Source organism: Artibeus jamaicensis, unplaced genomic scaffold (assembly GCF_021234435.1).
Source record: "Artibeus jamaicensis isolate MK-2021 breed Jamaican fruit bat unplaced genomic scaffold, CSHL_Jam_final contig_685, whole genome shotgun sequence".
Taxonomy (NCBI): domain Eukaryota; kingdom Metazoa; phylum Chordata; class Mammalia; order Chiroptera; family Phyllostomidae; genus Artibeus; species Artibeus jamaicensis.
The window spans coordinates 33,920,807-33,938,205 of NW_026521924.1; the positions used below are offsets into that span (position 1 = coordinate 33,920,807).

The 17,399-nt window shown below is 60.1% G+C and overlaps 1 protein-coding gene across 1 annotated transcript; it reads left to right on the forward strand.

The window, feature by feature from the left end:
- Window positions 1-484: 484 nt before the first annotated feature.
- NPEPL1 (aminopeptidase like 1) lies at window positions 485-15,535 on the forward strand. Its single transcript, XM_037153494.2, has 12 exons — window positions 485-930; window positions 1,493-1,678; window positions 2,159-2,329; window positions 3,937-4,026; window positions 4,488-4,569; window positions 6,236-6,378; window positions 11,497-11,574; window positions 12,401-12,501; window positions 13,139-13,262; window positions 13,497-13,673; window positions 14,170-14,280; window positions 14,792-15,535. Exons 1-12 carry the CDS (start codon window positions 781-783, stop codon window positions 14,948-14,950), a joined length of 1,572 nt encoding a protein of 523 aa, XP_037009389.2. The 5' UTR covers window positions 485-780; the 3' UTR covers window positions 14,951-15,535.
- The last annotated feature ends 1,864 nt before the right edge of the window (window positions 15,536-17,399 follow it).

The window sequence follows — 17,399 nt, forward strand, 5'->3', positions numbered from 1 at the left end:
CCACAGGGAGAAGCCCATTAATGAGGAGGGAAAGACGTGGCAGTGCCCACCACACCAGCCAGTGGGGGCCTGAGAGAACTTGGAGCTGGCGCAGATCCAAAAAGCAGGATGCCGAGCCAAACCTGACTCCCAGGCAGGTGTGATGAGGGCAGGCCTGCCAGTGTGGTGTCACCCGAGACCACCACTGGGTGCTCAGAGGCCCCTGCAGACCCGCTTCACTTTGGGGCTGGATCTGTTTAGGGCTTATACACACTCCGGACCGGTGGTAACTGCTGTGGTGGACTTGAGGTTGAGCCTGAGTCTGTTCAGGCCCACCCTGAGGTCAAGGCCACCAGGTCGCCTGGCTGCCTGCTGGGGCTGTGGGCCAGGGCCCTCTGCCAGAAGGCTGTCTGGAGAGCTGTGCTTCCTCCTTTTGAGGGCAAGACCTACTTGGGGGCCTGCCCGGGTTTGGGGCCTGCTCGGGTAGAGGCCTGTGGGTCGCTGCCTGCCTGCCAGGAGCTCGGAGCCAGGAGTTTGGGGCCTGCACGGAGTTCGGGGCCTGCTCCGCGAGCCCGGCCCCGGCCTGCCCTCCGCCCCTCGCGCCCCTTCGCGCCCCCTCGCGCCCCGGGCGGGCCCAGCACCTCTCGCGAGCGGCCCGGAGCGGCCCGGAGCGGCGGGGGAGGCGGGGCCGGACGGCCGGGCAGGGCCGGGGCGGTGCCGAGGCCGAGGCCGGGCTGGAGCCGGAGCCCGTGCAGAGCGGGCGCTGCGGCCGGGCCGGGTGGGGCGCGCGGGCCAGCGAAGATGGCGAGCGTGGGGCTGCAGTTCCAAGCGAGCGCCGGGGATGCGGACCCGCAGAGCCGGCCGCTGCTGCTGCTCGGCCAGCTGCACCACCTGCACCGCGTGCCCTGGAGCCTTGTCCGTGGGAAGCTGCAGCCCCGGGTCACCGAGGAGGTGAGCGGGCCGCCGCCGCCCTGTGCGGCCCGCCGGCTAGCGGGGGGCGGGCGGGATCGGGCGGCGGGGAGGCGCCGAGGCCCCGCCTGGCCCGCTCCTGAGCCCCCGCCCGCCTGCCGCCTGCTTGCTGCTGGGGCGTGTAGGGCCAGGCCGGCCTCCAGGCAGGCCTCGGCCGCGCCTCAACACAACCAGCCCGCACACACGGGCCACCTCGAAGGAAATGCTTCCTCCCAAACCCCTGTGGCCGTGCCCACTTGTCCCCACTTTCAATGTCACCTGGCTGGGTACCCCCAGCGGGGGTTTCTTGCGTTTGAAGCAAAGCAGCCCCCAAACCGACCTTTAAGCCCCGCCCCTGCCGAACCCCACAGAATGTAATTGTGCCTGCAGACACCTACACCGAGTTCTAGTGAGAGGCCACACGTCTCCATGATGGATAGCAGGAGCCTTGGGGACACTGCACAAGTGCCCCTTAGCACTCCAAGTGTCCACGTGCCCTGAGGGGCCACCTGGCATGCAGACTGTTTGAGGTCTTGTCTGTCTTCATCTGTCCCCTCCCGTCCAGCTCTGGCAGGCTGCTCTAAACACGCTCAACCCCAACCCCACGGACAGCTGTCCCCTCTACCTGAACTGCGCCACTGTGGCTGCCCTGCCCTCCCGGGTGAGCCGGCACAACAGCCCCTCAGCCGCCCACTTCGTCACCCGGCTTGTGCGGACCTGCCTGCCTCCGGGAACACACCGGTGCATCGTGGTGAGTGCCGTGGAGGGAAGCCAGAAACTCCCAGTGCAGGCGGGGAGCGTAGGGCCCTAGCTCGCCAGGCCTGCAGAGCACTGGCCCACAGTAGGTCAGATGCTGCCACAACCCTGACATTGTCACTCCTGCCGCACAGGCAGGGAAACTGAGGCCAGAGACATGAAGCCGTCTCCCCCAGATCAGTTCTGTAGACGGATCTGAGATGCAGTTCCACACTTGGGTCCATCAGTCCCTTCACGTCCTGCTTTCCTGTCGTCAGAGGCCGCAGATGGCGTAGGGTCACTGAGGTTTTCTTTCCCGGGTAGAGAGGCAGCGAATGGCTGAGGGGAAGGCCCGGTTGGAACACCTGGGTCCAGACTGTGTGCGCGGTGGCCTCTGACCCAGCTGTGAGCCCCCGCGCTGCCGGATTGCAGCTCCCTGGGTGGCCCCGAGTCCTGTACCCCCTTCCTGCCCTCATCCCAGTCCTCCGCGCTGCAGATGGCCTGTCAGCGCTCTGACGTCTTCGCCTCCGCCTGCGCCTTGGCCCGAGCCTTCCCGCTGTTCACCCACCGCTCAGGCGCGGCACGGCGCACTGAGAAGAAGACGGTCACCGTGGAGTTTTTCCTGGTGGGACAAGACAACGGGCTGGTGGAAGTGTCCACTTTGCAAGTAGGTGCCTGGACGTTCAGACAGTGTGCCTGGGCCGTGGGGCGGGGTGTCTGGGGGTGTGCTCCCCCTCCTGCGGGGGGGTGGCTGGGGCGCTGCTGTCCTTCCTGAGAAGGCCCTGCAGGCCTTCCCCCAGCACTGCGGGGCCCTGCCGCCAGGCTGGGCTGCATTTTCAGGAGGAGGTTCTGTCCAGCCAGTGAGTGTTGAGCACCTGAGCAGCACTGGCACTTCCCCGTTCTCGTGTCAATAACCCTGTGCACGTGTGCGTCATGTCTCCGTCACGGTGGGCTCACACTTCCACTGTTTCACCGGACCCTCAGGAGAACACTTTTGGGGCCGGGCAAGGCCGAAGTGACTTCCAGCTCTGAAGTCCTCATGTGGCTGAATGTCACACAAAGCACCCTCCCCGGTGCTGTGACCCTCCCAGATCCCAGGGCTCTGCGCCCTCACCCCATCTCCGTGCCCCCGCCAGCAGCCAGACCCAGGTTGTCCTTTCTCCCACATCACCCTCTGTCACTGCCACCTCCGAAGCCCCCGGAGGGCAGGGACCTGCTCAGACACACGATTTTCATAGCAGGTGGCCCGACGCTGTCGCTCAGGGCGCCCCCATTGCACCAGACCCACGGTAATCCCTTAACTGGTCCCTCCCCCAGCTCTCCCTCCCCGCTGCCTCAGGAAGGCAAAGCTGGTCACCTGACAGCCAGGGTCCTCTGGGCACCTGTCAGGGGTCAGGCCCTGCTCTAGCACATGCGCGCACCCTTGGGGTCAGTTGGGCCCTCTGAGGGGGCCCCGTTGTTATTCTCATCCTGGCGTGGGGTAGACTGAGGCTCAGAGATGTGCAGAGACCTACCGGGGCCACGCTGGCAGGGGGCGGAGTTCCACACTGCCACCTCCTCCTGTCTCGAATTGTAATCTCAGGAGGTGCCAGCTGCCAGAGTGGCCTTCTGCTCCTTGATGGGAACCTCTTCAGTGCCCACCCAGCCCCTGGTCCCCTCCAGGTCCCTGCGGTCTCTCATACCCTCCTCCTCTGTAGCACTGAGTGGAGTGGTATGTTGCAGTCTCGGCTACCCTCAGATTCTGAGTCTAGCAGGGAGCCCGGCACGCAGTAGGTGCTTATATCAGCGTGGGTGGAATGAATGAATGAATGAATGAATGATCCTGCTTTCTGTGGTGAGGAAACTGACTCGTGACAAGGTGTAGGCTCTATGGTGGTGGCCCGGTGGGGCCCTGGGAGCCTCTGCCAGCTCCCCTCATGGGCTTGCTGCCCTTGACCCAGAGGTTGAGGCCGTAGAGTGCTTTTACTCCTTCAGGAGCATCCAGAGAAGCTTCTGGAGGACGAGGCTTATGAGAAGTGTCCCATGGGATGGCTGGGCGCCCCCGCCCCTGCCCAGGAAGAGAGGGGAGAGTGTGTTAGTCCACTCAGGCCGCCATAAGAAAAGCCCGTAGAGGCAGTGGCCTGACCAGCAGACATTTACTCATGGCCATTCTGGAAGCTGGAAGTCCAAGGTCAAGGTGGACTCTGGAGATGGTGCCTTCCTCGGCTTTCAGATGGCTGCCCCCTTCCTGGCCCCGGGGCCCTTGTGACAGCCTATGGGTTTTTTTTTTCCTAGTGCTTAACAAACGCCACAGACAGCGTACGGCTGGCAGCCCGCATCGTGGACACGCCCTGCAACGAGATGAACACAGACACGTTCCTCGAGGTGCGTCGCCCAGAGGGTGGGACCAGGATGGAGTGGGTGTTCGTAGACCCCCAGAGAAGGTCAGCGGAAAGCTGGGGGGCCAGAGGGGGACAATGTTTACAGTCTTGGCCCTTTGCCTGGGGACACTTGGCACTGCTGCGGACAAAGTTCTGCTCTCCACCCAGCTCTGAGAGGCCAGCATGCTCCACCGAGGGCGGAGGGGGGACAGAGCCTCCTTCGAAGGCCTCTCTGCAGGACTCCAGCCATGAGCTGCAGGAAATTGCAGAGTTTGGAGGGTGAGCCTTTTCTCCTGGGTTTAATCACACTCAGAGTGAGGGAGTGCAAGCCCCTGGCCTCCGAGCCTGCTTTCTCCCCCACCACAGAGCCGTCCGCTCCTCCTTGGCCCAGGGCTTTGGCCTCGCCTGCGGTCAAGCTGTCTTCACATGTCTTTGCATCGTTGTTTTTTCCACAAACACATCCAGGAGATTAAGGAAGTTGGAAAAGAGCTGGGGATCACCCCAACCATCATCCGGGATGAGGAGCTGAAGACGAGAGGATTTGGAGGTGAGTCGGGGTTGGTCCTCGCAGTTCTTGGCCTTGGGGAGTGGTCCTGGGCACCCTGGCTGGCAAAGTGGCAGGGGGCCGCCTGGGGTGTCGTTACTGCTTCATCCCGAAAGGAACTGGCCTATGTCCAGCCCTGGAACCAGACCCTGGGAAGCAGCCCATCTCTCGGGGAGAAAGGAGGCAGCGGTTCAGATTCTGACTCAGACTCTGGAAGCCGTAGGATCCAAGTCCTCCCCTCTGCCCCCTCTCCGGCCCCCTCACGTGTTGCTGTCCCCGTCTCGGGGCCAACTTAGCAGGGCCTTTCTGTTCCTCGAATGCACACGGTCACGTCCACACCAGGGCCTCGTACTGGGGCTCCCTCCATCTGGAACACGTGCCTCCAAGGTACTCTCAGGGCAGAGCTGCCATGTGCTGCACACCGTGGCTCAAAGCCGCCTCTGCAGACAGCCTCCCCTGTGGACCAGACCGGTCCCCCCACCCCCACAGCCCAGGCACCAGAGGCGCAGAGAGCCCAGGACCTGGTGCTGAGTCAGGTCACTGTATTTGTCCTCTGTGGCTATAGAACAAATGACCCCACAAGGTGGCAGCTGAAAGGGACATGCATTCGTGACCTCACAGCTCTGTGGGTGGAGGTTCAGGCCCAAGGTCTTCCCCCAGGCTGCCCTCATTTGAAAGCTTGACTGGGGCTGGGACTGTGCCCCAGGCAGTCCCACTCAAGGCTCTGCCAGTGGGTCTCAGGGGCTGGCACACCAGTCCTTGTCACATGGGCCTCTCCTTGAGCAGCTCACAGCATGGCAGCTGCTTCCCTCTGGGCAAGGGCTGAGAAAGAGCAAGCAAGCCAAGGTCTCTGTAACCTCGTCTTCGAGGTGGCATCTCCTCATTTTTGCTGTGTGCAGAAGTGAGATAGGAGGTCTTGCCCCGCACTGGGCCAAAGAGATCATGAGTGCCCTGGGGCAGGGGCCTTGGGTGGCCATCTCAGCAGTGTCTGCCCTAGAGGAACCCATTGCAAGTGGAGGGAGAGGCAGTGCCTGTCGGGGAAAGCTTCACAGAGGAGGCAACCTCTGCAGTGGGTCTTGTAGGATGAGTAGGAGGTCGTCAGGCAGCCATTATTGCCTCTTGTCCTGGTTGCTGTGGTTGTTCAGTTCTGTTGCTGGGGGACCCGAGGCATGGACTCTGCCCACAGTGGGCCACGACTTTCTCGCAAAGATGGGGGGTGCATTGCACAGCGAGGCAGTGCAGTAGGAGTAAGCCTGGAAAGGGCAGTGCCGTGACCTGAGAGCACAGAGGGTTCGTGGAAGGGAGGCCGAGTGTGGGCTGGAGAACACGGAGTGTTGTCCAGAAATCATTTTCTTCTGCGGTCCTGTTCATCTCTTCCTGGGAACCATACAATATTTTTTTCCTCAGCGGGTTTTCTTGCCTGACAATGCTTTGCCGAGAATCCGTTTGCAGTCCAGAGCTTTGGAACTGGTTTGCATTCCTCATTCCCCGCTGGCCAGGGGGCAGGAAAGAGGGCAGGGAGCTGGCTGGGACACGCAGCTCACCAGGAGAAAGATCCCAGGACCAGGGGACGTTTCTGGTGGGAGAGCTGCTGTTTCTGGGGGGCTGCGGGGAGTCCTGTGCTCAGTTCAGCCTGAGCCTGACCAACCCCTCCCTGTGCTTTTCGTAGGAATCTATGGCGTTGGCAAAGCCGCCCTCCACCCCCCGGCTCTGGCCATCCTCAGCCACACCCCGGATGGAGCCACCCAAACCATTGCATGGGTGGGCAAAGGGATCGTCTATGACACCGGGGGTCTCAGCATCAAAGGGAAGGTGAGGTGCTGGGGCCAGAGCTTGGGGGGTCCCAGGGTGCGGGGGATCTAGGCAGGCTCCTGGCTTCCAGGTGCTGGAGGAAGGTGGCCAGGTATCTGGAAGCTTGGAATGGGGCGTGCCTTTGGGGAGTTGAGTTCAGGAAGAGGGTTAATGGGCCCTGTTCCCCTTCTGAGAGGGACGCGATCATGGGCTCACCCTGCGAACAGGAGTCTGGAAACAAAAAAAATCTGGAGAGAAGCCAGAAAAAAGCTGCAGAAATGCTTCAGGGGCGGGAAAGCAGAACCCCAGGAGGCAGCCTTCAAGGAGCCAGGTGTCCCTGTGGGAAGGTGAGCAGGGAGCAGTGCCCTGGGTACAGCCAGGGGGATTTGGACCTGGAGGCCAGCTGCCAGGGAGCATGGCTGTGACGCTAAAGTCTCAGCCATCATTCCCGTGGTGGTCTTTGAAGTTCATGATCTCGGGACGACAGGGACTGAAGGAGTGCCAGCCTGTGCCTGAATCTGTCGGCCGCTCAGTGGCCGAGCCTCCTCCACACCCAGTGCTTTTGGGGCACAGGAGCCCCATTTGCACCAGGAACAGGGAGAGCCGGATGCCTTCAACTGCTCCCCTCCACACAACTGGGAGGGGCTGGGCTCAGGGCGTGGGGGGCCTCAGAGGGAGCAGGCATGTGAAATCGACGCCCTAGGAAATGCGAAAGGAAGAGAATCGACCATCCCCCAGAGAAAGCTTTGGAAGGGAGCGGGCGGGTTGAGCTCATTCGGAGAGCGCAGGCACTGAACGCTGGCTGCCCACGTGGCCTGCAGCTGTGTCCTGTTGGCCCAGACGGCGTGTTTTTTTAATTTATTGATTTTAGAGAGAGAGAGAGAGGAAGGGAGAGGGAGGGAAAGAGAGAAACATCCAACTTGTTTCACTCACAGATGCGTTCTCTGATTCTTGTATGTGCCCTGACCGGAGGTCGAACCCACAACCTTGGTGTATCGAGATGACGCTCTAACCAACTGACCTACCTGGCCGGGGCCCAAATGGTGTTTCAAAATTTGAGTTAGTTACCAACTTTTGAAATCAGGAAGCATTCTCCCAAAAGACCAGATTTGTGACCTTTTGTAGGCTCAGAAAATCTGGCTGTGCTGGTCCCGCATTCCTGCCTGACAGCATTCCGCTGAGCTCAGTGGTGGCTACCCAGGGACGCTGCCCCAGGGACACAGCCTTTGCATCCTGCGGTTTGCCGCAGGCCCCACCATGCCCTGTCACCTCTCTGACGGAACCCCAGCATCAGTCACTATGTGGGGTAGGCATTGTGCTGCAGTAGGCGATCTGTTTTTTCTGTTGTTGTTGTTTGTTATTGTTTTCCAACATTCTTCCTCCTTCTCCAAACAACAGAATTATTTTCAGGACTAGTCAGGAAATGAAAGTAATAATAATAACGGTTAAAAAAAAAAAAACCCATGCTGGTATCAAATTAACTTGACAGTGAATTCTCTTCTATTGAATTCCTTATATATTTTCCTGCCAGTAGAGAACTTCAAATCAATATTACAATACAAATGAAGAAAACAGGCATGGATTAACACATTTAAATAGTATTAATGTCATTTTTAAATGGAAAAAACTCATGCCTCCGTGTCGGTGGCAATGGTGGATATGAGCCCGATAGTTCCTGCTCTCTGGCCTCAGCCCCGCAGACCTGCCCAAGACTTGATCAAAACCCACCTTCACGTCTTCATATGCACTAGATGGAAGTCCCAGGTGTATCCATCTGTCTTTACTCGTGGCTGAGGCTACTACTTTTCATTTTGAGGAGTTTCTGGGACCTCCAAAGCACAACTACTCAGGAAAAATCTTCAGCCTAAGGGCCGCTTGGTGGGGTCTGCTAACAACCCCATTTCCCAAGAAGCCCCAGGAGCCGGGATGCTGTAGATTGATCCCAGCGGCCTTCGAACGTCTGTGGAGTGAAAACCTCTCAGGTGCAACTCCAGGCACTCCCATCGGTTGAGGGAAGCTTAGAGACCCGAGTTCACAGCGCCCCTGGAGCCCACCGTGTGAAGGCAGCAGGAGCCTGAGACTCGCAGCCCCCACGCGCCAGCCCCCGGCGCTGGCCCGGTCACCCGGCACACCCTCGGGGGGCCGCCCTCCTCCTGGAGGCGCGTGGCCTCGCTGTGCTTGTGGGCCAGCTGGGAAACCGGCAGTTATTACCGTCCATTAGAATAATGTTTCTAAAAGGATTAGTAATTAAAATGGGCAATTTGAAGCTTTTATTTATATGATTAGGACTGGCTTCAACCAACAACAGGTTTTTTCGGAGTGATTTACCACTGATGACAGCAGGCAGGCTGACTTTCAGTCAGTTTATTACTGCTTTTCGATTCTCCCCATACAGTGAGTTCCCTCTAGCTGCTCTGGAGCTGGACACCCCCTTCCTCCCACCCTTGCCCCGGAGGCAGCTGAAAGCTGGCTGGTGGAACCATGGGCTTGCTCCCCACCCCACCCCCACCCCCCACCCCCGATCAGATGCTTGTTTCGGATGTTGGCTTGTGGGAGGGTCGGAGTGAGAATCGGGGCTTTCTGGAAATTAGTCATTTTGCTGGTTGCACCAGTCCCCAACTCAGGAAGAACAGTTACGGTTCCATTTCCAAAGGTTTCGAAGGCAAACCAGGATCAGCAAGAACTAGCATCAACTGTGTCGGTCTCAGGACCCCCAATGCTCTTAAAACACGGATCCAAAGATGTTTTGAGTATAAGAGTGATGTGTGTCGGTATTTCCCGTATTAGAAATTAAAACCGGGACATTGCAAAGATATATTTATTCATTTAAAAATAACACAGACCCATTGTCGATCTGCATGTTAATGCAAATATGGAAATAACTATGTTTTCCAAAGTGGAGAAAACGAGTGAGAAGAGCGGCATCGTTTTGCGTTTTCCCAAGTCTCTTCCGCACCCGCCTCAGTAGACGCAACTGTGCTCACGTGGCTGCCTCCGCATTGTCTGCGCTGTGAGACGTGGTTCCCACTGAAATGGGGGAGGGAAGTCGGGCCTCACTCACTCTGTAGGTGGAGAAGGAGAAGCATTTTTAGTGCACGCCACAGAACCGAGAGCGCTCTCCTTCACTATTACACCCAACCTTGACGAGCGGTGGCTCCTGGAAAGTTAGTTCTAACGTGGAACCTGAAGGGACATCAGTGAAGATCATGCTGCCACGTTAAAACCGACTGATCTGGTGTGAACTGTGAATGGGTGACTTTGTCGTAACGTGCGTGGGTCATTTGAAAGACCCCGTTGGCAGAGTTTTATGCAGAACTCCTCAAGTTTGACACATTTCATCCCACAATATATTTTTTAATCACATTTGTTAATATCACCCCCCCCTGCCATTTTAAAAAGGCATTGAGTATTTGGAAGCTGGAGGCAGATGTTAAGTTTTCCAAATATTCGGACTTTTTTTTTTTTCTTAAAAGCTCAAATTTTACCATTGGCAACAAACAACAATAGAACTTTTCCTGGAAGGGAGAGGCCCACTTTGTGCATTTTTTAGAAATTAGCTGCCAAAAAACTGTCGTAGCCGAGCTGTTCTTTCAAGTAAGAAGGGTGCTGGTGAGAACAGGCTGGAGGAGGTGGAAACTCGGGGCTGCTCTCTGCCTCCTCCCAAACCAGCCCCCCATCGCTGGAGCCCCGCTGGGCCCCATTCCGTCACAGGAAATATCGAAAGCAGCTGTACTCCAGCGTTGAGATTCGCTACACGTTAGTAACCTCACTGCTTTGGCAGGGGAAGGCAAAGGAAGCCGGCCACGCTTTACTTTCCTGGGGGCCGGAAATAGGCCGGGCACCGGGGGTCCGCCTCAGTGCCACGCCACGTTCCGTGCCGTGCCTGCTGTCCACTTGTCGCTTGTGGCCCGTAGGTGTGAGTGCCAGCCCAGTGCAAAGGGCAAATGCCACCTTCGTGCCACTCTGGGAGTCATTCCTTTTGGAAAAGCAAGAACGGCACAAGGCGCTGTGAAGCTTGCATGAGCAGACCTGCCATTGCAGTGTGGCATTTGTCTGCCCGTAGTTGGGAGGCTGTGCCAGGGACAGGGACGTGATTCCAGTGGCCACCTCGAGCTGTTTCCACGGGCCTTTTTGCAAGTGGTTTGATTGCAGACCCGAGGCCCTGTTTTTCCGTTTAAACAATCCTGTGCTTTCTCGCAGTTCAGGTCAAAAGAGATCGCTTATTTTCAAGAGTGCTAGCCGGGTCACGTTTGCTTGATTTAATTGTAAAAGCAGCTCAGTGTATATCTAAAAATAGTTTCCATTTAAACTTGAGGCTCACGCAATCTGATAAAGGTTCAAAACATCACTCGGTACATTTCAAACCTGAATCCTTACGTGTGATGACCTGCTGTTAATTTAAAATGTGAACTTGTCAGTTAGCATGGGAGGCCATACAATGTAAAAATGCATAACCACTCTCTGCTAGTTCACGGAGCATCACATTTACCTTGGTGGCAGGGGGGCGCCTCTGCCTCTCACGAAACCACTCTACCCAGGAGATACCAGTGGACGGTGGGCAGGATGGCAGGATGGCAGGGGTCCCCGCCGGTGGGGGTGGGGGTGGCAATGTGACAGTGACATCTGTAGAGTTCACGTTAACACGGGCGGGTCATTCAAGATGGTGAGGTGGAGGAGCAGAGAGCGCCGAGAACAAGAGCATCAGTGAGGCTAGATGGTGACGCCTTTACACACCAGGCAGGGAGGCGGGGCCTGCTCACGAGGCAGCCTGGTGGCTGGCCACACCCCAGCCTCCGGCCCAAGGTGGCCGTGTCTTTGTCTGTCTGTGTAGCAGCCTGGCTACTGCAGATGTGGCAGCTCAGGAGGTGCCCTCCTCCCCGCCCCCGCGACCCGGGGCAGTTCTGTTGGGTAACCCCCAAAGCTGTGCTTAGAGAGGGTCCCCGGTCTCCAGCCACTACTTCCCATTGCTTCTAAAGTGTTTCTTGGCATCTCTCTTCTAGGTCCTGCGGGCCCGGGCAACCCCTCTGGGGTGCTGCCCCCCCGCCCCCCCCCCCCGGCAGGGCGGGATAGGGCGGGTGGGGCACTGTTGCTGACCAGTCAGCAACCACTCACCCTTCTCTCCCTTTGTGTCACCCTCAGACTACCATGCCAGGGATGAAGAGGGATTGCGGGGGTGCTGCAGCCATCCTAGGGGCCTTCAGAGCCGCCATCAAGCAGGTTAGTGGGGTCCCACTCAGCAGTTTGGTGGGGGGAGGGCTCCCGGGATGTGGCCCCTCCCCCGCAGCCTCCCCTGTTCTTCCTGGGGGATCTGCACCCATCAGAGACCAAAAGCTCTAAAAATGGGAGGAAGCTCGGCTTCCAGAGCAGCCCCTCCCTGCCCTGCAGCCATGATGTTCCGGGGTGGGGCGTGAGGTTGGGGGATGTCCTTCGGAAAACCTTGTGCCATGAGCAGTGTGGTGCGCCAGGACCAGGGGATGACGCGTCTGAGCCGCTCGGCCCTTCCTGTCACTTAGCCCAAGACCCAGTCTCTCCACAGGGCCTGCCTGTCTGGCGTGGCCTCTGGGGGTGAACTCAAAGCACATGGATGAACGTTTCTCATCCATGCCAGTCAGGAGTCCAGCCTGTTCCTTGAGAGGGAAGCAGAGATCCCAGGAGGCAGCGGGGCTGGGTCCCCGTGGGGCAGGGGCTTCTGAGAGGGCCGAGGGGCCGGCACCTCTGGAGCCAGGCCCGGAGCCAGGCCAGCTCTTGATTCTGCCCGTCTCAGCCACATTGGAAATGGGCCTTGCTGGGGTCTCTCTCAAGCAGAGCCGCGAGCCACAGGCTGTCCGTGAGCCCTGCAGGGGGACGTTGCCGAAGGAGCACGAGTCTCCTGTTCTCTTGTCCCCATGCCGGCTGGAGACTAACGAGGAGGGCGGCAGCAGGCGATGAGGCGGTCACCTGGCTGGGCAGCGCAGGCCCGCCTGCCCCGCCCCCGCCAGGGCCCCCACTGCCTCCCTAGATGAGCGCCAGCCTGTAACTGGAGCCTCTGCCCATGTCCCCTCAGGGTTTCAAGGACAACCTGCATGCCGTGTTCTGCTTGGCTGAGAACTCAGTGGGGCCAAACGCCACTCGGCCCGATGACATCCACCTGCTGTACTCCGGAAAGTAAGGCCGCCCCTCGGGTCACTGCGCGTCAGCCCGGCTCCCTCTGGGCGCCCTGCCCCTCCTTCCAGGGCCAGGCTGGTCCGCTTGAGCCGTGCCCAGCTGGGGGGCGGATTTCACCCTGCTCACTCCGGCCGGGGGCACATCCTGCCAGAGGATGCCCTTCAGCAGGCAGCCCTGGACTGCAGGCTACTAGCTCCTGGGGCCGCCTGGGAAGGTGGTCAAGGCTCGGGAGCTTGGGACCCAGCCTGCTCTGGTGGGACAGCCCCCCACCTCCACTACACACACACCTGGGTGCTTGTCCCCAGAGTTACCCTGAGTGGCACTTCCTCCTCCACTTTGACCCGGGGCCAGGAACTGTATAAATGTCGCCCACGGGAGCCTGTTCCCCCACCTTATGGAAGGGGAAACTAAGGCACAGGCTTGCCCTAGCTCCCAGCTGAGTGACAAGGTGGGGTCGACCCAGTGGCCTTGGCTCCTAGCCCTGGCCCCACATGGCTGTCAAGGGCACGGTGGCGGCTCTGACCCCCAGGGGGGTTGCAGAGATGAGCGCTCTGGGCAGGGCCCCCCCAGTGCCAAAGGGATTCACTCCAAGGGCCCCAGGCAGCGCCATCCTGAGGGGTGTCTCTGCCGCCCCCAGGACTGTGGAGATCAACAACACCGATGCCGAGGGCAGGCTGGTGCTGGCGGACGGCGTGTCCTACGCCTGCAAGGACCTGGGGGCCGACATCATCCTGGACATGGCCACGCTGACCGGGGCGCAGGTGCGAGTCTGCACTGCTGTCACTTCCTCTTTGTCATTTGGGTGGGGGACCAGGGAGCTTGTCTGTGGCAGAGCTGGGGACCGGGGCCCAGATGCCGGGACAGGACAGGAAACCTTCCTCCCGCTGTCTGCCTTTGCCTCTCACCACCTCTCTTTCGGCTTCTTTGTTTCCTCTCTGCCTTCTCTCGCCTCGTGTGTCCGCCTCTCCCTGGTCCCCTGTGGGGCCGCCTCCCAGGGCATCGCCACGGGCAAGTACCACGCCGCTGTGCTCACCAACAGTGCCGAGTGGGAGGCGGCCTGCGTGAAGTCCGGGAGGAAGTGTGGGGACCTGGTGCACCCGCTTGTCTACTGCCCAGAGCTGCACTTCAGCGAGTTCACCTCGGCTGTGGCTGACATGAAGAACTCCGTGGCGGTAGCTCAGAGGGGCACCCAAGCTGGGGGGAGCGGGGTGGGCAGAGCGCTGCCCTCATGGAGTCAGCGTGACCCCACGAACCAGCAGCAGTATGGATGCGGGCCCCCCATGAGCCCCCAGCTCCATGCTTTGGTGGGGGTGGGGGAGGGTGTCCAGAGCAGGGACACACCGCTCCCGGCTCCCTGCCAGCATGTCCACCATGTCTGGTACTGGGTTTCCTCCCCATCTGGGGTCTGTTGCCCCGGCCATCCGTCCCTTCACTGGGTGCCTCCTTGCCCTGGGGTGAAGGCAGACCACATGCAAAGTCCTTGGGGTCCGGGGTCCGTCTCCGCCGCCTCCCTGCACTGGACCCTTCCCCCAGGCCTCTGTTTTCAGACACCAGGGAAAGTGGTGGCTGAGGATGGCAGTGGAGGAGTCCAGGGAGCGCGGGAGGGTCCGCAGCGACGCCCCCATTGCTGTGAGGGGAACAGTCACTGTCTGTCCTTCTGCCCCCCAGGACCGGGACAACAGCCCCAGCTCCTGTGCTGGCCTTTTCATTGCCTCACACATCGGCTTCGACTGGCCCGGGGTCTGGGTCCACCTGGACATCGCCGCCCCTGTGCACGCCGTGAGTCCAGGGCCCCCGTGGGCATCCTCCCGCCCGTCGGGACCCCTCGTTGGCTGGCCCGCTGGTCTGCTTTCCCACCATCCGCTCCCCACCGGCATGGCTCCCACCGACCCGTGCATGTCCAGAGCCCCTCTCTGGCTCCAGAGCTGCAGGCTGAGCTCATCGGGAACATTCTGTGTCCGGGGTCACACTGCTCATGGCCCAGCCTCCCAGCCAGCTGCGGTCCCTCCTGCCCTCTGGTCTCCTCACCCCTGGGGGCAGAGTGGCTGCTGTGTGCAGTCCCTCCCCAGCCAGCCCGCCCTCGGCAGGAGGCTCAGGGTCCTGGGTCTCACCCTTATCGTACTCCTTGGTGCTGAGTCTGGCAGGACTGCTGAGTGGGGCCTGTAGGGAAAGACAGGGAGGTGGACGTCCTTTCCCTGGTCTGGAGTCCCTCCCAGCAGAGGTGGGCTTGCCAAGCAGGTCTGGGTCTGGCCCAACTGGCAGAGGATTTCCAACTGCCCTTTGCCCGCAGGGCGAGCGAGCCACGGGCTTCGGTGTGGCCCTCCTGCTGGCACTCTTCGGGCGAGCCTCCGAGGACCCTCTGCTGAACCTGGTGTCCCCGCTCGGCTGTGAGGCAGATACCGAGGAGGGGGACGTGGAGAGGGACTCCAAGAGACGCAGACTCGTGTGAGGCCGGCCGCCCTCCTGGCCCAGTGACAGGGGGCTCTGTCTCGCTTTGCACTAATTAATTTGAAGCAATTGGACGAAAATACCACAAGAGGGGCTTTGGTTTGTTTTTGTTTCTAGTTGTCGTGGCGATGGAAATGGCTCCTTCGGTGGGTCTTCGAAGGCAGCTTAGGGGTTGGTGGGCCCTGGGGGCGGGGCTGTTTCTGTTCCAGTGGACTGCAGGCATCCCGCCAGCTCCTGCAAACTGCACTCCCTCCTGAGGCCTCTGCATGACCTTGGGCCCCAGGACACACGGCAGCCCCAGTGCCTTTGGCCTGGTGGGCCTCACGTCTCCTGCGTCCACTTGGTGCCGGACACAGGTGCACTGTTTCCAGCCCCAGGCCTCGCAGGTGGCACCCGTATTACGCAGAGCAGCCCAGGTCCATGCGTCAGGCCAGGGCTGCTGCGGTGTCCAGGCAAGTGACGCCTTTGAAAGGATGGAGGTGACTTGCTTTGGGGAATCAATGTTTTTTTAGAGCAAAAGGAGTCTCTGCTCTGGCCCCTTCCAGTCCCCTGGTGGTTGAATTAAACGTGGCTGCCCCTCACCCCACCTTTGCCTCTGTTTCTCTCTCTCTCCTGCCCTGTGTTGGAAACCCGCCCTGAGAGCTGCTGCCACCTTCTCCCCAAACAGCACTGGGTTTTGAGAGCCCAGGTCTGCAGCAGAGGCTGGGTGTTGTGCTGGGTCAGACACGGTCTCAGCACTGAAGGGCACAGTCCTAAGGCCAGGGACCAGGGAGACCTGCTTGGGCCCAGGTATGGTGGCCCCAGGGAACCTGGGAGCCAGCTCCTCCGGAGTTCGGCTGAGAGCATGGCAGGGCCACTATCCCCTCTCGTGTCCATCACGGCAGCTGCCTGGGCCAGGAGGAGACAAGCCACTCGGGCCCCACTTGGTACAGAGGCAGCCGCCCAAACCTCCTCGGCTGGGAACAGAGGGGTGAGAACAGGGCTACAGGACTCCTGTCACCAGGCTGTGCCCTGCCTGGCCCACTGACTACCTCACCCTTGCCCAAGTGTCCCTGGGCTCTAAGTTCCTTCCCCCGCCTTGGAAATCAAGGTGACTCTTTCTGGGCTTGATCCCAAATAAATATTTATTAACTGCCTGCTATGTGCGCAGCCATAAGCTCAGCTGGAAGAGGCAAACAGCAGCTCTGGGACCGGGGCCCCGGCTGGGAAAACTGCGGCCCAACACGTTAAGTAACAATAATAGTGGTCACAAGGCAGTTGGTGGGTAGCGGGCTCTGTGAGCTCAGGGGAGACACGGCCAGGGTGGCCGGAAAGGCCAGGAGCCTTCACGGATCATTAGCGTGCTTAATGGTCTTGCAATAAGCAGCTCTCACCAGCGTCCCTCCGAGATGACCCGAAGGAAACAGAGGGCATGGAGGTGGTCTAGTTCCTTCTCCAGGCAGCCGGCACTATCCGCTCCCCCCGCCAGGGGCCTGGAGGAAGCAGGGTCAAGGAGCAGGACAGAACTGAGTCTCCCTTGTGTGGGCACAAAGGCATCCTTAGGGCCAGGGATTCAGCTGGTGACCAGCTGCAGACTCGGCCTGGCCTGCATGCCCGGCATCAGGGGCACTGCAGGCAGTGGGGTGAGGGGGTTGTCGGCCAAAGGCCTTGCTCTTCCTGTGGCCAAAGGATGTAAGGACGAGATGACTGCTTCCTGTGGCCTTGTTGGAGCCTCGGCAACTGGGTCGGGGGCAGCCGCCGGGGGGGGGGGGGGGGGGGGGGCAGGTTGGCACAGGAGGATCCACTTGATCCCGGTTTCCAGTGGGCCACACGGGGAGATATCTGTTCAGAGCCTGAGCTCCCCATCCACGGAGTGAAGCTTGTCACACCTGACAGAGTGGGGGCCACACTGAGGGAGTGCTCCCCAGGGGGACTTGGCCACAACTGTCACAGCCGCCACGCAGAGCCCCACCTAACGGTGGAGGCAGGTGGGTGCCAGCACCCCCGTCCCGAGCGAGAGAGGAGGCCACGGCCCTGCACTCAGCCAGGTGGGGGAAGGGAGCAAACGCTGGCCACCTGGGCCTACAGAGTGTCCCGCGGGTGGTTTGGGACCCTGGCACCACCTGGGTTTGGAGGGCAGCCAGCAGCAGAGCGCAGTACCCAGCAGTCAGGGACAAGGGATGCGAGAAGGGAAAAGTGGCTTCCTTTGGGGAAGGGGGCACAAGGGGTAGAAAGAATTCTCAGCTTTCTGCTGGAGCACATGGGCTTCTCCGGGGCTTGGGAAGAGAGGACGGGAGACCCCGCTAGCCTTCGGGGTAGAGAATGGAGCCTACATACAAGCTGGCGCTAGCGACGTGCAGAATGGGGTAAACCACCCATGTTTTCAGAGCCTGCACTCCACTCCCAGGGTGGTTTTGGGGAGCAGGGGTGAGAAGGGGCCTGAAGGTTCAGAAGAGCCCAGGGGTGGGAGA